Genomic DNA, 19,948 nt, shown 5'->3' on the forward strand with positions numbered 1-19,948 from the left:
AAGGAGAATTTATTTTTAAAATTTTGATTTTCAATTCAAATGTATTTAGGAACTACAAAAAATACTTTATCCTTTATACTATCTGTAACAATGGAGACTATTCAAAACTCGTCATTGGTTCAAACATTTTTTGTTGGTTTTCCACGGTATTTCTCAGTCCGACAAGCCAAAGACTAATTTGTCATAGATCGGAACTTCATTTCTGGCTAATGAATTGCTGTATATACACTTTAGGAGAAAATCTATGGTTTGGTTTTTCTAAGACTCTTGCTAAAACAATGGTTTAAGAATGAAAATTTATAAGGATAAGGTCACAAGAAGTAGTTGTAAACTTTATTTACTACTTTTAAGATTGTGCGAAGAAAATGTAAAAATAGAAAAAGAAAATTAGTATAATCATATTTTTTGTTTTCTCCTTAAAAAAAAAATCTTCTAAAAGAAACATTGGAAAAAATAAAAATTAAAATATAAACCAAATAAATAATAAGATTTTATGTTTTTAGTAATATTAAATGAGTAATATTATATAGCTAGCACAATTTAATTTTTCTCATATTAAAAGTATTGGATTACTGAACATTGACCAAAAATATTGGTCAATATAAGTTAAAATTATTGTCTTTGAATTTTTCTCATATTAAATATATAAAAAACTTGAAAATATATTTTTTATGTATATAATTAATACATTTTTAAAAATACTCATTAACAAAATTCTTATCACTTTTTTCTCTCAAATTCCTCATGTTTAGGGTCTGGATTCTAAAATTCTTGTTGGGTACATCATCCCATCATTGTCGCGACTGTATTGGGTTGATGGGTTCAAATTCCGATATGTACATGTAATAATTTATTAGTTAATAATAAATTTTTAAATGGGGTTTCGATTTGTGACGAATTAGTCTTTAGACTGTCAGATTTTAGACTGTCAGATTGATGAAAAATACCATAAAAAAAAAATAATTACTCCAATGAAGATGTTTTGTTTAAAAGTGTAATTTATTTATTTAGTCACATTTTAAACAAAAATAACACTTTTATAAATATCAAAATTTAACCATACAATTTATCATCCAAAAATAAAAAAAAATATATTTTTACATGAAAAAAATTATAAAATTTTCGTTTAAGTATCCACCTAAAAAAAATTGTATAAACCCAATGTACTATCCATCAATTTATTTTTCTTCATTAATATTTAATAATTGCAGCAGCCTCACATTGATAAGTTAGTCAACTATCACCATAATTCAACTGTGTCCCTTCATTGTGCTAAGCTAGTTAGGACCATTTAATTTGTAAGGAAATTAAAGTTCATTATTTTGGGGCACTGAAAATTTAGCATGCCGACAAAGTAATTATTTTACTTATACAATAATTTTATAATATCTTAAAATATACATTATTTATTCGTACTTTTATTTAATAATGTAAACAAAACTTTCAAAAATAATTAAAAAAAAATAAGTAAATAGAAGAAGCGACTTGATGAACCCTACAAGAATGTGCACCATAAAAAGAGAAAGTTTTGATAAGAAAGTTTAGGTGACAACAAATTTTTAACCAATATATAATCAACAATTTTATTTCATTATCATTTCTTTTACAAAATGAGGGAAAATTCCAATTAATTAATTTTTTTTCTTATGTATCTCTCCACCTTTGCATAAATTCTCACCAATAATGGCGAATATATCTCGTTATTATTTCTGGAATAATATAAGGGCCACAAACCCACCACCACTAAAGACCAAATGTTATTGTACATTCCTAATTAAAGTTACATAAGATGTGATTCCTATATATACAATGTAATGCTAGGTAGAAATAATATAAACTTACTTTATTTAATTTAATATTTATAATTTTATATATATAAATATTTATAATTAATGAATATAAAATTAAAAAAAGAGTAAATGCCCTTTCCGATTCTTAACTATTTGTTTGATGGACTTCATACCCCCTAAAAAATCTAAACACCCAAATTGGTCTATATTTATTTTGATATATGTACGTTTCAGTTCCTGGTTAGGGACTGGAAAGGGCATTTACTCAAAGTAGATAGGGACTAGAACGTACATATATCAAAGTAGATGACTGATTTGGGTGTTTAAATTTTTTAGGGGTTGGGAAGTCTATCGGACAAATGGTTAGGGACCGAAAAGGACATTTACTCTTAAAAAAATTAACTATTTTAAACTTAATTTTATTATTTTTCAAACATATAGATAAGGTAGAATAAACTCAGGTGCAGTCAACTTTACGTAAAGTTGATAATTGAGAGTCGTTAGACGAAAATTTAATCAAATAATTCAAATCATTTAACGACTCTCAACTATTAACTTCACATGAAATTGGCTGCAGTCGAGTTTTCACGAATATATAAACATGTGTATTTCAGTTAGACATATCAAATTCTTTTATCTATTCCACACAACTATATAGCTATAGTGTGCACATCATAAAAAAAATGTCATCACAGCTTGGTCAACCCTCTCTTGTGCCAAAACACTTGCAAGATGATGAAGACTTAAGCCAAGAATGTAGAGACATGATATCAACATTGCCAAAGGAACAAGGTTGGGTTGCAAACCATGTCTACCAATACCAAGGATTTTGGTACAACCCTAGGCAGATTCAAGGCCTCCTATCTTGTCAAAAACATTTTCAATCCCATGATCACATTAATAATGATATCATAATCCTTGCTACCATTCCAAAATCAGGTACTACTTGGCTTAAAGCTTTGACTTTTTCATTACTTAACCGCAACACATATCCAAATACACATGAAAATCACCCTTTGCTCACTTCCAACCCTCATCTTCTTGTACCCTTTTTAGAACTCAACCTCTTTGGTAATTATGATGATGATAAAGTAGAGATTAACCCTAATAACCTTATTAAATCATCATTATTTGCCACTCATCTCGCTTATGTTTCATTGCCGAAATCACTGAAAGAGTCGAGTTGTAAAATAGTGTATCTATGTAGGGATCCGAAAGACACATTTATTTCGTTGTGGCAATTCGCAAACAAACTTAGGCCAGAAACTCAGGTAAAGAAATCACTTGATGAGTATTTTGAGCAATTTTGTAAAGGAGTGAGTCCATGTGGACCATTTTGGGAGCATGTATTAGGGTATTGGAAAGAAAGCTTGGAAAGGCCAAAGAAAATTAAGTTTCTAAGGTATGAACAAATGAAATTACATCCTACTTTAATTTTGAAAGAATTGGCTGAGTTTATAGGGTGCCCATTTTCCAAAGAAGAATTAGATGAAGGAATGCTTGAAGATATCTTGAAATTATGTAGTTTTGATAATTTGAGTAACTTGGAGGTGAACAAAACCGGAATATCACCACTACTTGATATTGAAAACAAAAGTTTCTTTCGCCGAGGTGAAATTGGTGATGGAGAAAAGTTTCTCTCAAGTGAAATGATTGGACAATTGAATAAGATTACAGAAAATAAATTGGTTAAACATGGATTAAGATTTTAGCTTTTATTATACGCTAGTATAGCAATAACATTAAGTTGTTCGATGCTATTGTAAAATGTGGAAAATTAAGAAATTCAAGAACTTCTTGTGTTTTTATTTTTTGTTTTATTTTTAATGTTTTTACTTTTATAATTTTACGGAAAAAAAATAAAAGATAAAAAAAAATATTTTTTTAAAATAAAATTTTAAAAGCAAAAACACTAAAAATAAACATTACAAATAAGGTTGGCAATGGGTACGGTAGGGATACCTACCCTAACCCTACCCGTGAATTGAAAATTTTATTAAAATTCTACCATACCCTACCTGCGAGTTGAGAATCTCTCAATTCTAACCCTACCCGCACTTTAAAGTTCTAAACCTTACCCTACCCTATCTTACCCGCAGAAATATCAAATTTTTTAAAACAAATATAAAATTCAATCATTTCAAATTTCAAACATGTAAAGATATAGATATAAAAATATTATATTTTAAAATATTAAATTAATGTATTATATATTTTTATAAAAAATAAAAAATATTGAATAAAAATATAATTTATTCTTTTATTTAATTTTATATAAAAAAATAAAAATAAATCAGATATTTTATTATTTATTTTATCTTATATTTAATTTATTATCAAATAAAATATAAAAATATTTTTTTATATTTTTATTTTTTATATTTTATTTTTAATATTTTTTCATATTCTATTATCAAAATCAACTAACGTCATCCTGCATGTTCTCTTATATCTATCTAGTAGTTATCTCTGGATTTCTCTAGTATAATGTACCCAAAAAGCACCAATAATGTAACCATTTTTTATATATTTTGTTTTGATACTTTATTATTTATATTTCAATACTAAAATTAGTTATTAATATAAAATACATATTAAATTATACATATATTAAATTTTTAGTAATATTAAATATATACAAAACTTGAAAGTATTCGGTTTCATACGTAATTAACAAAAAAAATGGTCATATTTAGTGTCTAGATACTAAAATTCATTTTGGGTACATCATTGATCATCCCATCATCGTCGTGAATGATTCAAACTATATAAATCCAATGTAGTATGCATCATTTTATTTTTCTTCATTTATTAATATTTACGAAAACATTTAATAATAAAAAAATTATAATTTATTTTATTTAATATTTATTAATTATCATAATAATTAATAAATATTTATTAAACTCTGATTTTTTTTTTTTTTGTCTGTCTAGTGTTACTCTAATATTTAATAGTTGCAGCAACCCCACATTGATAGTGATATGACAACTATCACCATAATTCAACTGTGTCACTCCGACATGATAAGGTTGTTAGGATCATTAAATTTGTAAGGAAAGTTCATTATTTTGGGCAATTATTTAACATGCTGACAAAGTAATTAATTTTATAATATTTAAAATATTTTTATTTAATAATGTAAACAAAAAATTTTAAATAATTAGAAATAAATAAATAAAAGAAACGTCTTAACAGGTTTATTTCGTAATTTTAAAAATCAAATTAAATCAATTAATTTAATTAAATTAATCAAAAATCAATCATCAGACCAATTCGATTCAAATAAAAACAAATTGGTAATAAATTGATAAAAAATTTTAAAAAATTGATCAAAAAATTAGTTAATTAATCAAATCAGTATATTTTTTAAATATTTTATTGGTGTAAAATAATAAAATACAAAAATATTTTTTTATAAAATATTATATATTATACATATAAAATATATTATTTTATTATATTATAAGCAGTTTAATTCTAATTAAATCTCAATTAAACTTTTGAAATTTTTAATTCTATCAATTTAATGACCGACTCGATTTTTAAAATGTCAGTTTATTTTTTGGTGGAAATTCAGGTGTAGTTAACTTCACGTAAAGTTGATAGTTGAGAGCCGTTAGATAACTTAACTGATTTGATTAAATTTTCATCTAACGGTTCTCAGCTATCAACTTCACGTGAAGTCGACTGTACCTGAGTTTTTACTTTATTTTTTTGCCTATACTATTAAACTTAGATTCCGTCCTATGAATATGGACAACAATAATGTGCACCATAAAACATAACCATATATTCAAATAAAAAAATCTCTGGCTAACAACAAAGTTAATGATACAAAAATGGAGGAAGCAAGTGATGAACCCTCCAATCTCCCCAAACTCCTAAAAGATGAAGACTTAAGGCAAGAGTGTAAGGACTTGATGTCAACCTTGCCAATGGAGCCAACATACAAACTCTACCAATACCAAGGCTTTTGGTATGGATCTTGGGCTCTTCAAGGAATCTTATCTTGTCAAAATCACTTTGAAGCCAATGACAAAGATATCATCCTTGTTACCACTCCCAAATCAGGCACCACTTGGCTTAAGGCTTTGACTTTTGCATTGCTTAATAGGAATAAACATCCACATACACAAAAAAATCATCCTTTGCTTGTTACCAACCCTCATATTCTTGTACCCTTTTTAGAGTCTCTATTCTATGATGAGAAGTATATTGTTTCAAATCTAAGCCAATTTCCCTCTCCAAGGCTACTATCCATTCATGCTCCTTATGTTTCGTTGCCGAAATCGGCGAAAGAGTCTAATTGTAAGATAGTGTATCTGTGTAGAGATCCGAAAGATATATCTGTTTCGATGTGGAAATTTATGGAGACGCTTATGCCGGAAATTAGAGGATCTAACTCGTTTGATGAATTTTTTGAGTTGTTTTGTAGAGGAGTGAATCTATATGGACCCTTTTGGGAGCATGTGTTGGAGTATTGGAAAGAAAGCTTTAAAAGGCCAGAAAAAATAATGTTTCTAAGGTATGAACAAATGAAATTGCATCCTACTTTGGTTTTGAAAAAATTAGCTGAATTTTTAGGGTTTCCATTTTCCAAACAAGAGTTGGATAGTGGCATGCTTGATGATATCTTAGAGTTGTGTAGTTTTGATAACTTGAGAAATTTGGAGGCGAATAAAAAAGGAAAAATATCAATGTTTGGTTTTGATATAGAAAACAAAAGTTTCTTCCGCCGTGGTGAAATTGGTGATGGGAAGAATTTTCTCACAATAGAAATGGTTGAGAAAATAAACACTATTACTCTAAAGAAATTCTCTCAATATGGCCTAAATTTTGAGAATTTTACCATGGTATGATTTATTTTATGCGTACTTATTTTGGTTGATTGTTGTAATGTATATATAATGAAGCGTTGATGCAGTAAAATTTTAATTTTTTTTTATAATTCATTTGATTTTTCCGCTACCCATGTAATTACATGATTATGATATTATGTATTATTATTCTATATGCTTTAGGACTACTAATGTGGTAAATTAAAATTTTAACAGAAACATATATATATACTATTTGATGAGTCAGCTATACAACAATAATCTAAAGAATTTTAACTAACTTCAATTCTAATGTTAAATGCATGCTAGCCACTTGTAATTTAATATTAAATGAGCATTTGTTTTAATGTTAAAAAAATTTATGAAATTATATTTCTTAGAATATTATTAAGTTTATTTATTATAAAAAAAAACAAGGTGTTTGTTTTAATAGGACAATTTATTAGGAATTTCTTTTAATATTCCTAAGAATTAGACTATGATTGTTTCAGGAAATTTTTAGTAGGAGTGTACATGGATCCATTGAGTGAAATCGAGTTTGTTTTAATTTAGACCCGTTTCTAATATATACTGGATCTATTTTTTAGACCCTAATTCGATTTTAGACTCGATGAAACCTAAACATTTTCGAGCCACAATTATAACGAGTTCAAACCAGATGAAAATCAAGCCTTTAAAAAATTAACAATAATTTATAAAAAAATTATTTATAAAATAACTTATTTATGATACACTTATTTATAAAGAAGAAACTTGTTACTGATAAGTTGATATTCATATTTGAACTTGAATTTGTCTATAAATTCTAATTTGATACTTCTTTGATCTATTTTCTAATTCAACAAGTGTGATTAAAAATAAAATAATAAGTTTATAATTAACATAACATAATATTAGAATTAATTTAAAACATATATACTTTTTTTTTGTTTCCCATGGTATCTGCCAACCCAACAGGTCAATTACTAATCCGTCGCAGATCTGAGCTCCATTTCATATATACTTTTTTTAGTTTCCTTAGGATGTACATGGACCAGATAAAATTGAGTTCATCTTGATCCAGACTCGGTCCTAAATAATGACCAAGTCCATTTTTGAGACCTGTATCCAATTCTAAATCCAATAAAATCATACCAAACTAACTCCTAAAATATTTAGGTCCAGATCGAATTTTCAAATCGAACCGAACTATATACACCCCTAATTTTTACTAGTGATGGAAATATAAGGCCTCGAATCATTCCCTACTTCAAATCCTAAAATTTGTTTTCATCTTCATTTTTAACGACCTAGAGACGTTCTTTTCCAGTTTAATTTAATTTCATTCACACAAGGAAATATAGTTTCATGCATTGACGGATCTAGAAAATTTTATTAATAGAAATAAAATATATGTAGTATAATAATAATTTTTATAATTATACTACAGTATTATAAAATATGATTACTCTTCAAATTTTTTAACTAACAAATTAAAATAATAAAATAATGATTTAAAATAAAAAAATAATTTAAAAATTTATTCTTTTAGGTTTCATATTTTAAAAAAATTGAATAATTTTTTCATTGTGAATACAATCAAATGTCTTTCTTTCTATATATATATATGTTATTAAACAATCATTTAAAAATTCATTTCCCATACGATTGCGAAGCCGACTCTTTATGGTGTTCATAGCAGAAAAAGTTCACAAAACTAAAGCTAACTTCAAAAGTAGAAACACTAATGGGTAAATAATATTTTTTCGAGTCTCAACCAATTTTTGAGAAAGAGCACCAATCCTATTTAAGTTTGAGAATTGATCATCAGAACACACATCTAATATAAAGTTCTCAAGTTGACTATCAAGTGCCAAAAGTTGAGTAGAAAAAAATTCTAATGGATAGAATTGGCTAACTGGATCAACTTCTCCTTATCGAACACAACAAATGAGTGTCTTGGATTCAGACAAGTTATTCAAAGAAACAATTCAGTATTCACCTCTGTAAAATGATTGTTGAGTTCTTAAAGTTGTATGTCGACTACTTGATAGAATATCTCAACTTGAAAATAATGCAAATTTGAGATCTTTTGAGCTTTGCGTTTTGATTTTTCTTGTGACACAAATATATCATCCATTTTTGGAACAGTAATATTATGTTTGTCACAAAATAATGAGACTTCGTCAAATAAAAGATACCAACCATCATCTCTTATAGTTTGCAACTGTTGCTTAGACACTTTAACCAATACCATAGCATTTACAATGTCTTGATCATTTCTTTGTAATGCTTGAGATAATTCATTAGTAACTTCCAAGATATTTTTTATCAAATGAAAGTTGAAAATGAATTTAAAATATTGAATGACATTCAATAAATGATATGTTTCAGCTCTTTGTTCTGAATTATTTTCACTTTCCTCAACATATTCAAGAACATTGACCACAGAAGTAAACAAAGAAATTAATCTAAGTATAGTTTCATAGTGTGAACCCCATCTAATGTTTTCAACTCTTTTCAAAGCTATTTCTTGATTCAAACTACGTCTACTAGAAATTTTTCACTTTGTAATGCTTCAATTGTCTTAGTCATTTGACTATCACGATGCATATCTCTTCGTTTACATGAAACTCCAACAATGTTGCACAAATTGGTTAACACATTAAAAAGTAAAGTAATTTCAACTTATTTTTTTGCAATCATTACAAGGGCTAACTGAAGTTGGTAGGCAAAGCAATGTACATAGAAATCATAAGAATTTTCTTTCAATATCAAAGTTTTCAAACCATTAAATTCTCCTTACATATTACTTGCACCATCATATCCTTAGCCACGTACTCTTGATAAATTTAGACTCCAATGCTAATTTTAGAGATAAAATATTAGTATTAGAAACATGAACAAGATCAAGAAAATTCTCCTTTAACTTGCCCTTCTTTATTCACATACCTTAAACAAACTGACATTTGTTCCTTAATAGAAATGTCGCGGGCTTCATCAACCAAAACAACAAACAATTTATCCCCAAGATCATTAACAATAACTTTTATCGTTTCACTTGCAATAGCTCTTACAAGTTACAATGTATTTTTGAATTGAGGGTGCTCTTAGTTTAAGATTTTCACGAGCATTTTTGAAAGCACGATCAATCTCTTCATTATGTTGTGCAAGAAAATTTAGAAGTTCCAAAAAATTTCCTTGATTAACTGAATCATCTGTCTCATCATTACCACGAAAGGCTAATTCTTGTCGTAAAAAAAATCTAATACAATCAATTGCGGCTATCAAGTGAATTTGATAATTCTTTTTAGCTTGCTCAGATTGTTTTTTAATAGCAGCACTAATGTGTTATTTTGACTTCATAAGTGCTTCACATTTTCTCAAAACTTGATTATGAGCACTATCATGAATCTCAATATGAGTTTGTAATCTCTCTTTTTTTTTTTTTCAATTTGAAAAGTCATTGGTTACAAAAGCATCGCCACCTTCAATCTCAGGTTTCATAAGATAACAACAAAGACAAAAAAAATAGAATCTTTTGATATACTATACTCTAACCAATTGCCATAATCATCAAACGAATTAGGATTAAATCTTTAAAAAGAAGAACCACAAGTAGTTTGCGAAAAATCATGAGTCTTTAGTTGATAAGGACCTTTTTGCAAATATGCACATCTAATTTTGTCTCTGTCATTCGGATGATAACTTGAAATCTTTGGTCGTTGTCCTGGATCTATTATGAGACTCTCTACTACAAATTCTAAAAACCTCATCTTATTAGAAGAGGTCGATGAATTATTTTGGAATCCAATATTCAATAATGAAGTTCTTTTAAAATATTTTTCCATTATTAATAGGATAAAATTATAAATCTAAATTAATTAATTAATAAAATTAATTCACAATTCTACACAACTAAAAAAGTTCAATATAAAATTATAAATACAAAATTGATCAATTAATAAAATTAATTTCCATCAAGCAACCGCAGAGCCAACAACTAATAATATCCCAAATTCCTAATTCAAAATAACTCAATACACAAAAACAATTAACAAACAAATTAATAAAACTAAATTATCAATTACATCATTAAAACAAATTCAATTCCAAATTCACAATTACTAAACCAACTATATCAAATTATCAATTATCAAACAATAAAGCAAATGAGCGAGTAATAAACTGAATGAAGTAACTAACTAACTGAGCAACGAAGCAACTAAGCAAGCAGATATTCGTTTCAATGTAAGCATAAACCGATGGAGGACGGAGCCACGCGGGATAATCGCGGCAATACAAGGAGAAACTAACAGAGCTACACAGGAGAAATGCCGAACATGACAGCGACATCAGCGGCAGGAAGCCAATGACACTGCCACACTGGCAGAGACGCAGAGTGGCGGTCGGTAGTAACTCTGGAGCCTGGAGGCTAGAGGACGGAGGCTGAAGTAGTTAAGAATTTGGGGAGAAAGAAAGAAGAAGAGTTAGGAATTTGGAACTTTGAACTGGGGTCAAAATTAATTATATAGTGGGGACAATTTTATAATTTCATTAAGAACTACTTTCTATTTTTTGAAATTTTACTGGGACAGTTGTCCCCACTCCCTTATGAATACATCTGTCTCTGGTTCCATGGAGGTCCACAGAATTATTCGGTTCGATAAAAACTATAGTAATAATTTTTGTATAATTAAGATAAAATAACTTTAGTATTTCTTAATTATATAATATAATAAAAATAATAAACGTTAAATTCTCAAATATTAAATCAAGTATATAATTAAATGATATTTAAAATGTTAAGAACAAAATTAAAACAAATTAAATGCTAAAGTTTTTTTATTTTTAAAAAATATTAAAAATAAAAAATATACTTTATCTTATTTATATAGATACACATCACGTCTTATTTAATTCATTTTTAATTTTCACAAATATAGATTTATTTTTACTTTTTTTATTTTATATAAGGGAACTTTTTTTACATCTAATTTTTTTTTACTTAAATTATTTAAAAATAAAAATAAAAAAAATAAAACCCACTCTTTTATTTTTAAATTCTACATATAAAAATTAGACACCATAAAAAAAATCTTCATATAAACATATTAACCACCACTTTCTTTCATTTTTCAATCATCACATACATACTCTTGATATTTATTTCATATATATCCAATCCACACTTACTTTATTAAAGCAGATAATTACCTGATTCTATTAGAATAAAAAGAGATCAAATTTATATATATATAAATAATGAGGCAGATTTTTTTGGATATAGATCCCGCTAGGAAGATAATGGACTATAATGAATTATTGATGAGTTACAAAATGAACATCCCTCATATTATTTAGAATAACCATCCGAGTATTAGGGATAATAAACATCTTTCTAAAAATTTAAACTGATTTTGGAATTCACGAAGAATCAAGCTCTTGACCTTTCGTATTTAGCGCTCTAATACCATATCATGATACCACTCATCCCAAAAGTTTCAACTAATGAAAAAAAGTAACACTAATAATTATATCTCTAATACTTTTTAAACTTCTATTGTACATATTGTATAAATATTTCATTGGTTTCTCATACTTTTTCTATTATAAAATAAAAGATGTAATACGGTGATATTATATTAATTTAGTGTAATGCACTGTGATATAAAAGTTATCATTATCACAAAAAATCATGACTAACTCACTAATAATTTCAGAAAGGAACAAAAAAATAAAGTAAAATGTGACTAACGATTTTTAGAATCTCTTAACACTATAAAATCAGTAATCCTAGCCGTTAATCAATAATCCAACTATTCTTGATTTTTCTTTCACTTTCTCTCTCTTTACTGAAATTGTTATATATATATTTTACTAAAGATAGGAGACTTGAATTCGCAACCTCTTAATTAAATATAGGGAGACTATGTCATTTGAACTATAACTCATTGACAAATTGTTATTAACCATTTCTTTCAAATTGATTTTACTGATTTCTATAAACACCGTTATGAATTTCATATTTATGCATTACACAGATCAAAGCCTCATTTCTCCATATTACACAAATTTAATTGACATATCAAAAATAAAAATCCAAATAATGATGTATATTCAATTTTTAACATTATTTTATGAAGGATTACTATGTGTTCATAATACACGCAGCGGAAGAAAATAAAGTAATCCTTAATATCTATTTTGTACTTAAATTTTATTCTAGTAATATATAGATCAGATCTAAATACTTTTAGGCGCTTTAGTAAAAATTTTATTTTTCGATTGTACGAAGACTCTATGCGTATCCACACCGAGACCAACCTTTGCTGTCAACTCCTTGACCAATGGACATCTAATCTAAATTGAGAAACCTCTTACAATTCTTTGCACGCCATAAAATTCTTCTCCAAGAATCAGACTCACATACGTTTATGTGTGTAGAGGTAACGGAATAAAACTCTTGTTATTCTCGTCTCTTTTTTTTTCCTTTACTCTTGGCATACATATATATAGTATGAGATTTGTTACTGATTTTAAATTTGATTCTCAATTCAAATTTAAATCATATCTTGTTATTTTAAACTTGAATCTTTCAAATTTATGAATCATATCATAACTCAATTTGAAACAGAATCAGTTAGGATCTCATCCAAATTTAGAATTCAAGTTTAGAAATAGAATAACTAATTATTCTCAAATCTCATATAATATTCTCAATTATCATACTATTATTATATTCTTGGTGCTAGCAAAAAATATAATAATATTCCATTTGAATTAATATAATTATTTATTTGATCAAATCAAATTAATAATTAAATAATTCTACAGCAAAGATTAGAACACTCGTTAGTGTGTGACCCCATAGGTTCAATACTAAGCGGGTAGTAAATTAGTCATACTAAATTTACTAATCAAGGTTGGCGTCTAGCAACACTCCTCAACGACCCGATAGTATGAAGTAATGTATTTTTACTAAGAACCTCAGAAGAACAAAGTATAATTCCTTCCATCTTTCTAGCTCTTGGTTAACCTTTAGAGTATGGTTTAATTGTCAAACTCTAACTTGTTATCATTATTATAATGAACTGTGAATGACTTAAAGAAACTCATTTCTTCATTCATTCAATCCCCTTGGCCAAGGTTTTATTAATCTCAGTCATTATAATCATAGAGCTCAAACTCTTTACCGAGAGTTGACGGATTCCTTATTGACTAATCAGTAATTCTACAAGTATTTAAATCATACCCAATATCTATTCAACTAGTACCCTAGGGTATTAGGTGTCCGGAATCAAAGTATAATAAATACATTGTTAATTACTATGATAGTCGCAGGTCAAAGGAAACTCTATTACTATGTTCATCTTGAGAATATCCTATTGACAAATATGCGGTAATTATAACCATTAGGAATTCTCAAAGTGAGTCAATTCAATGGTCATATATCTCTATATGCACCATCTATATATATAATTTAATAAATGAGATCTATTAATCTTCATCCAATGAAGACCATTATATATATATTGATCTTTCCGGATTATTAATGTCCCTTTTAATAATCCTATAACCAAGAACAATTTAGATTAAATTATTAAAAGATTTATCTCTCAATATTATGATCACTATCACAATGATAAATCTCTAAATTTAATCAAGGACTTTATTATATTAACATTTTAATATAATAACAATAACAAATTATTTGACACGTGATTGATTGGATTGTGATCATACTACTTATTCCCAACATTTTATTATATTTTTCTCTTTCTTGGCAGGTTCTGCCGACAATTTTTTTTTCTTTTTTTTAAAGCATGCTAAATTTAGTTGTGTGTTCCCATATCTTTGTCGTGGCAACACTGGCCATAGAGAAACTTTGTTACAGTTGTTGAAATGATTGAGCACTAGACATTGTTATTACGAAGAGAAACTAAAATGGGACCATAACATTCAATAATAATTGGCTTATTATTTAGAACACAGACGATCATATAAAACATATGGGGTTTTAAGAAAGGTTTATTTTAAAGGTCTACTAAAATAAAAATAAATTGAGTTTTTTTTTTTAGTATTTTTCTTATTAGTAATTTAGTATCTCTGAATATAATATCTTTCTTTTTGTTTTATCTATCAAACATAATTGTATGTCTCTGTATCTCTATTTCAGTATTCTGTGTTTATAAACAAGCACAATTTATGAGTTAAAAACATATATAACATGATAAATACATCTATAAATACCCATCAAGTATGTAAATCAAATCCACCAGCTCCATAATCAAATAAAGCTTTTCTTTCCTAAAACAAATTTTAGGCACCATGGCAGAAGATCAACCCTCCCTTTTGCACAAATTTGTTCAAGATGAGTTACCCCAAGAACTTAGGGATTTGGTATCAACCATGCCAATGGAAAATGGTTGGACAGAAAAACACCTTTACCAATACCAAGGCTTTTGGTACAACCCTTTTCTCCTTCAAGCCCTAGTAACTCTTCAAAAGCACTTTCATGCAAATGACAATGATATCTTCCTTGTTTCAATTCCAAAATCAGGCACCACTTGGCTTAAGGCATTAGCATTTTCCTTGGTAAATAGAAGTAAGTATCCAAATTACCAAAATCACCCTTTGATCAATAATAGCCCTCATGCTCTTGTACCCTTTTTTGAGCTTGACCTAAATTCCAATAATGAGTTTCTTCCTAATCTTAACTTGTCGTCGTCGTCATCATCATTATTCTCCTCTTCTCCAAGGATCATATCTACTCATTTTTCCTATGTCTCGTTGCCGAATTCAGTAAAGGAATCATCTTGTAAAATAGTATACCTTTGTAGAGATCCTAAAGATATTTTAATTTCACATTGGCATTTTGCAAACAAAGTGCGAAAAGGAATCATAGACAACCTCTCACTTGAAGAAGCTTTTGAGATGTTTTGCAAAGGAGTGAGTGCTTCTGGACCCTTTTGGGATCACATGTTAGGGTATTGGAATCAAGGTATGAAAAGTTTAAATAAGAAGAAGATAATGTTTATAAAGTATGAAGAGATCAAAATGAATCCATTGCTTGTTTTGAAAGAACTAGCTGAATTTTTAGGGTTTCCTTTTTCTAGAGAAGAAGAGGCTCTTGGAGTGGTGGAAGATATCTTAAAGCTTTGTAGTTTTGATAATTTGAGCAATTTGGAAGTGAACACCAATGGAAAGATGCCTTTTGGAGTAGAAAACAATGTGTTTTTTCGTCGTGGCCAAGTTGGAGATTGGAAAAACTATCTCACAACAGAGATGGTTGAAAAATTGAACAATATTATTGCAAATAAATTGACTGAACATGGGATTCAATTTTAGATGATTGTTGTAATAATAATGTTATGAGATATAAATAAATAAATATTTTCTTTCTAATGTTTATTTTTATTATTAGTAGGAAGCGTTACTATATATTATTGTGGAATGATGCTATGCCCGGCCAAAGTTATGAGACATTATTATTATGAAAAAAAAATTATGGTATTAATGTTAATCCAGATCAATAATTTTATAGTGTCATTACTCACTATTTTAATTTAATTCCTTCTTTTACCGATGTGTTCCTGACCTTAATTGATTGGGTCGTGCCTAAAACGACTTTTTTGATGTCGTTTATTTGTGAGATCGATCGAAAAACATACTTCTTTATATGAAGAAGAAAAAGTAGAAACAAAAACGAACAGAAAAATATTTTTTTTTTGAATATATTTATAGAAGCATTTTATATTATAATAAAAAAGAATTAAGTTATTAGGATATGACAATATAAGTACTTTGCTATAAAATTACAATTATTATTATGAATAAAAAATATTTTATATAACATGATATTTATATAAAAAAGTACAAATATATTTATAAAATAATTATATAAATTTAAATAAAAAATATTAGCTATGTTATTTTTTGTAATAATATTTTAATTAAAATATTTATTTTAATAATAATAGTTGGGATTTTATATTTTTTTAATAAAGTCAATGGAACTGCTACTAATTTTATTATGGAAATTGAGTAGAACTATTAATTTGTGAAAATTGAACTTTTAAAGCTGTCTTGAATTCGAAAACTGTTTGATTATGCATAAAGAATGATGAAAACTTAATTTTATTGTACTTTTAATATATATGTTTAAAACAATTACTTTGGGTATATCATGTGAACTTTTATAATTTAAATAACATTTATATTTTCATTTTAAATAACAAAACCATAACGACACTACAAATTAAATTACAGGGATGATAGGTAACTAAAGACAAAATATATAAAAACTTTTGTTTGGTTGACATAGGTGTCTACGGGGAATGTATCGTCTCCAGTTTTTTTAATACTTAAGAGAATAAAGTGTGATCTCTCACCTTTAATTCTACAAGTGGGACTAAAAATAAAGAAAAAAGAGAGAACAATAAAAGGTGAAATTAAATACTAAATACCATCTAATTTTTATTTTATTTATTTGGTTTTTTATTTTATTTTTTTATTTTTTTATTTTAACACAAAAAGAATAAACAAAGTATAAGACTAAAAGGATAACAAAACATGCATTGAGTCTTTTGTTTTGGTCTGGAAACGTGCATTGAGTCTAATAAAAAATGCTACTTAAACAAAAAAAAAAAAAAACATAAGCCTAAAATAAAAATAAAATAAATGATAAAAAGAAAACATAACTTGACCCACTAGCCCAAACTAACAAAAGAACACAGTAGAACCCAAAACTAAATCATAAGAAATTGAGATTATTAAAACTAGAAAAAGGGATAAATATGTTCCTGACTTTTTGTTCCGTGGACATTTTCGTCTCTGACCATTGAAAAATACTTTTGAGTCCCTGACCTTCACAAAATTTGGACAGATTAGTCCCTGACGGAGGTATTTGGATGGATCAGTCCCTGATGGAGATAGTTGGACGGAAGGACTGATCTGTCCAAATTTTGTAAAGGTCAGGGACTTAAAACAACGTTATATTATTTTGTTATATCATTGTGGGACTTAACACTTGTACACATGTATGTCATTCTAAAATTAAATCTCGTTTTTAATGTTCATTCATATGCTCATTGCTCTGTTGCTTCTAGCTTTCACACACTATACATACATTATTATATTGGTTAGATTAATTTATTTCTTTGCTCTTATATATACATGCATGAGAGCTAGTGAGTGAAACCAAACCAAACCAACCCTTTTTTCAAACCATGTCATCTCAACCCAATAATGCAATTCCAAAATACTTACAAGAGAGTGAAGTATCCCAAGAATGCAAGGATTTGATAGCAACCTTGCCAATTGAAAAAGGTTGGCTTGCAAACCACTTACATCAATACCAAGGGTTTTGGCATATCACTAGGCAATTGCAAGGAGTATTGTCTTGCCAAAAACACTTCAATGCTCTTAACTCAGATATTCTCATTGTTACAACTCCAAAATCAGGTACCACTTGGCTTAAGGCATTGACATTTGCATTGCTTAACCGCCACAAATACCCTAAAATGTTCCAAAACCACCCTTTGCTCACTAAAAACCCTCATTTTCTTGTACCCTTTTTAGAGCTTGATTTATACAACGATAAAGATTTAGTACCTAATCTAAATTCAACCCCTTCACCAAGGCTTTTTTCCACACATATTCCTTATGTTTCGTTGCCAAAATCAGTGATCGATTCAGATTGTAAGATACTGTATCTCTGTAGAAACCCTAAAGACACTTTTATTTCGTTGTGGCATTTCACGAACAAACTTAAAATGGAAGGTACAAGCACCAACTCACTTGAAGATTCATTCAAGAAGTTTTGTAATGGGGTGAGCCTATGTGGACCCTTTTGGGATCATGTTTTAGGGTATTGGAAGGAAAGCTTGGAACAGCCAAAGAAGATAATGTTGATGAGATATGAAGAGATGAAGAAAAACCCTAGCTTTGTGTTGAAAGAGCTTGCTAGGTTTGTTGGGTGCCCCTTTTCAAAAGAAGAGGAAGATGAAGGTGTCATTGATGATATTTTGAAGCTATGTAGTTTCAAGAACTTGAGCAACTTGGAGGTGAATAAGAAAGGAAAGTTGTCAAGTGGTGAAGAACATAGAGCTTTTTTTCGACTTGGCGAAGTTGGAGATTCAAATAATTATCTCACTGCTGAAATGATTGAACAACTTGATATTATTACCGAAAAGAAGCTAGGACATTATGGATTTAGATTCTAGATATAATATTATTAAGTAATATATATTAAGTGTTCTTAATTGTGTGTCTAATTTTGGTTCTTCATTGGAATAAGTGAATCTCTATTATCTTGATTTTATCCTAGGTGATTTGAATTAAAATGTGATTCAATAAATAAAGTGAATTATATATGTTATTATCTAAAATGATATTATGACAACGACCATGTAAGCGAATTTATTTTATTTTTACTAGTTTTTTGTTGGTAATTTGGATTTAACGTTTTAAACTTTTTATTTTAATTCCAAAAAATTTTAAATACATTTAATGTTATCTCATTATTAAATTTGACACAAATAATTAACATTTTAATGAAACAATAACGTTTAATTTCAGTATGCAAGTCAAACTAAGTCATTAACGATCACCAATGTGAATGATTTTTCTTTGATTTTATAGCGTTGATAGTTAATTGTCATAGTTTAAGGTTTTGTATGAAAAGAAAAACAAGAAGAGAAAGTATTACAAGAATATTTTGATTATGTTTTTTTAATATACGGAAATAAAAAGATATACTTAAGGGTTAAGTATAATTTTGGTCTCTAACATAGAGGCCGAAAATTTATTTTGTCCCCAACCTTTTTTTCGCTACAAAATGGTCCCGAAGGTTTAACTTAGTTTTAAAAGCGTCATTCGGACGAAAATACTCCTCCCCTCTTCTTTCCCAAAATTAACCAGAAGCGGAAGCACAGAGACACAAGCAAACACAAAAACAGAAGTAGGCAGAAGCAGAAAGCAAAAGTAGAAAGCAGAAGCAAAATAACAACAATCAAACAACAACAACCAGCAGAACGACAACAACAATAATAATGGATAATGGAATCAGAGCAACAACAAAAACAGAACCAGAAGCAAAAGTAAAAACAGAAACAAGCAGAAGCAGAAGCAACCAAAGCATCAACAACAACAATGGAATAAAAAAAATAAATAGAAGCAACCAGAAGCATCAACAACAACAACAATAGAATAAACAGAAGCAAAACACCTTCCTTTAAATCTGAAAAATTAAAGAAAAAAGGAATAAAAAATTGAAACAACACTATAGGGGAAGGGCTGCGGCAATGGTAGGGGAAGAGGGGCTACGACGGTAAA

The 19,948-nt window shown here is 28.0% G+C and overlaps 4 protein-coding genes across 4 annotated transcripts; all 4 read left to right on the plus strand.

Moving 5' to 3' along the window:
• The first annotated feature begins 2,473 nt into the window (after nucleotides 1–2,473).
• On the plus strand, nucleotides 2,474–3,502 carry LOC112719750 (cytosolic sulfotransferase 12). The gene has a single exon (XM_025770432.2). It carries the CDS (start codon nucleotides 2,474–2,476, stop codon nucleotides 3,500–3,502), a length of 1,029 nt encoding a protein of 342 aa, XP_025626217.1.
• Nucleotides 3,503–5,541: 2,039 nt separating this feature from the next.
• Nucleotides 5,542–6,806, plus strand: LOC112719751 (cytosolic sulfotransferase 12). The gene has a single exon (XM_025770433.2). It carries the CDS (start codon nucleotides 5,633–5,635, stop codon nucleotides 6,650–6,652), a length of 1,020 nt encoding a protein of 339 aa, XP_025626218.1. The 5' UTR covers nucleotides 5,542–5,632; the 3' UTR covers nucleotides 6,653–6,806.
• An 8,135-nt stretch (nucleotides 6,807–14,941) lies between these two features.
• On the plus strand, nucleotides 14,942–15,961 carry LOC112719753 (cytosolic sulfotransferase 5). The gene has a single exon (XM_072207812.1). It carries the CDS (start codon nucleotides 14,942–14,944, stop codon nucleotides 15,959–15,961), a length of 1,020 nt encoding a protein of 339 aa, XP_072063913.1.
• Nucleotides 15,962–17,833: 1,872 nt separating this feature from the next.
• LOC112723718 (cytosolic sulfotransferase 12-like) lies at nucleotides 17,834–18,837 on the plus strand. Its single transcript, XM_025775168.3, has one exon. It carries the CDS (start codon nucleotides 17,842–17,844, stop codon nucleotides 18,835–18,837), a length of 996 nt encoding a protein of 331 aa, XP_025630953.1. The 5' UTR covers nucleotides 17,834–17,841.
• The last annotated feature ends 1,111 nt before the right edge of the window (nucleotides 18,838–19,948 follow it).

Source organism: Arachis hypogaea, chromosome 11, assembly GCF_003086295.3.
Source record: "Arachis hypogaea cultivar Tifrunner chromosome 11, arahy.Tifrunner.gnm2.J5K5, whole genome shotgun sequence".
In the NCBI taxonomy this organism is placed as follows: domain Eukaryota; kingdom Viridiplantae; phylum Streptophyta; class Magnoliopsida; order Fabales; family Fabaceae; genus Arachis; species Arachis hypogaea.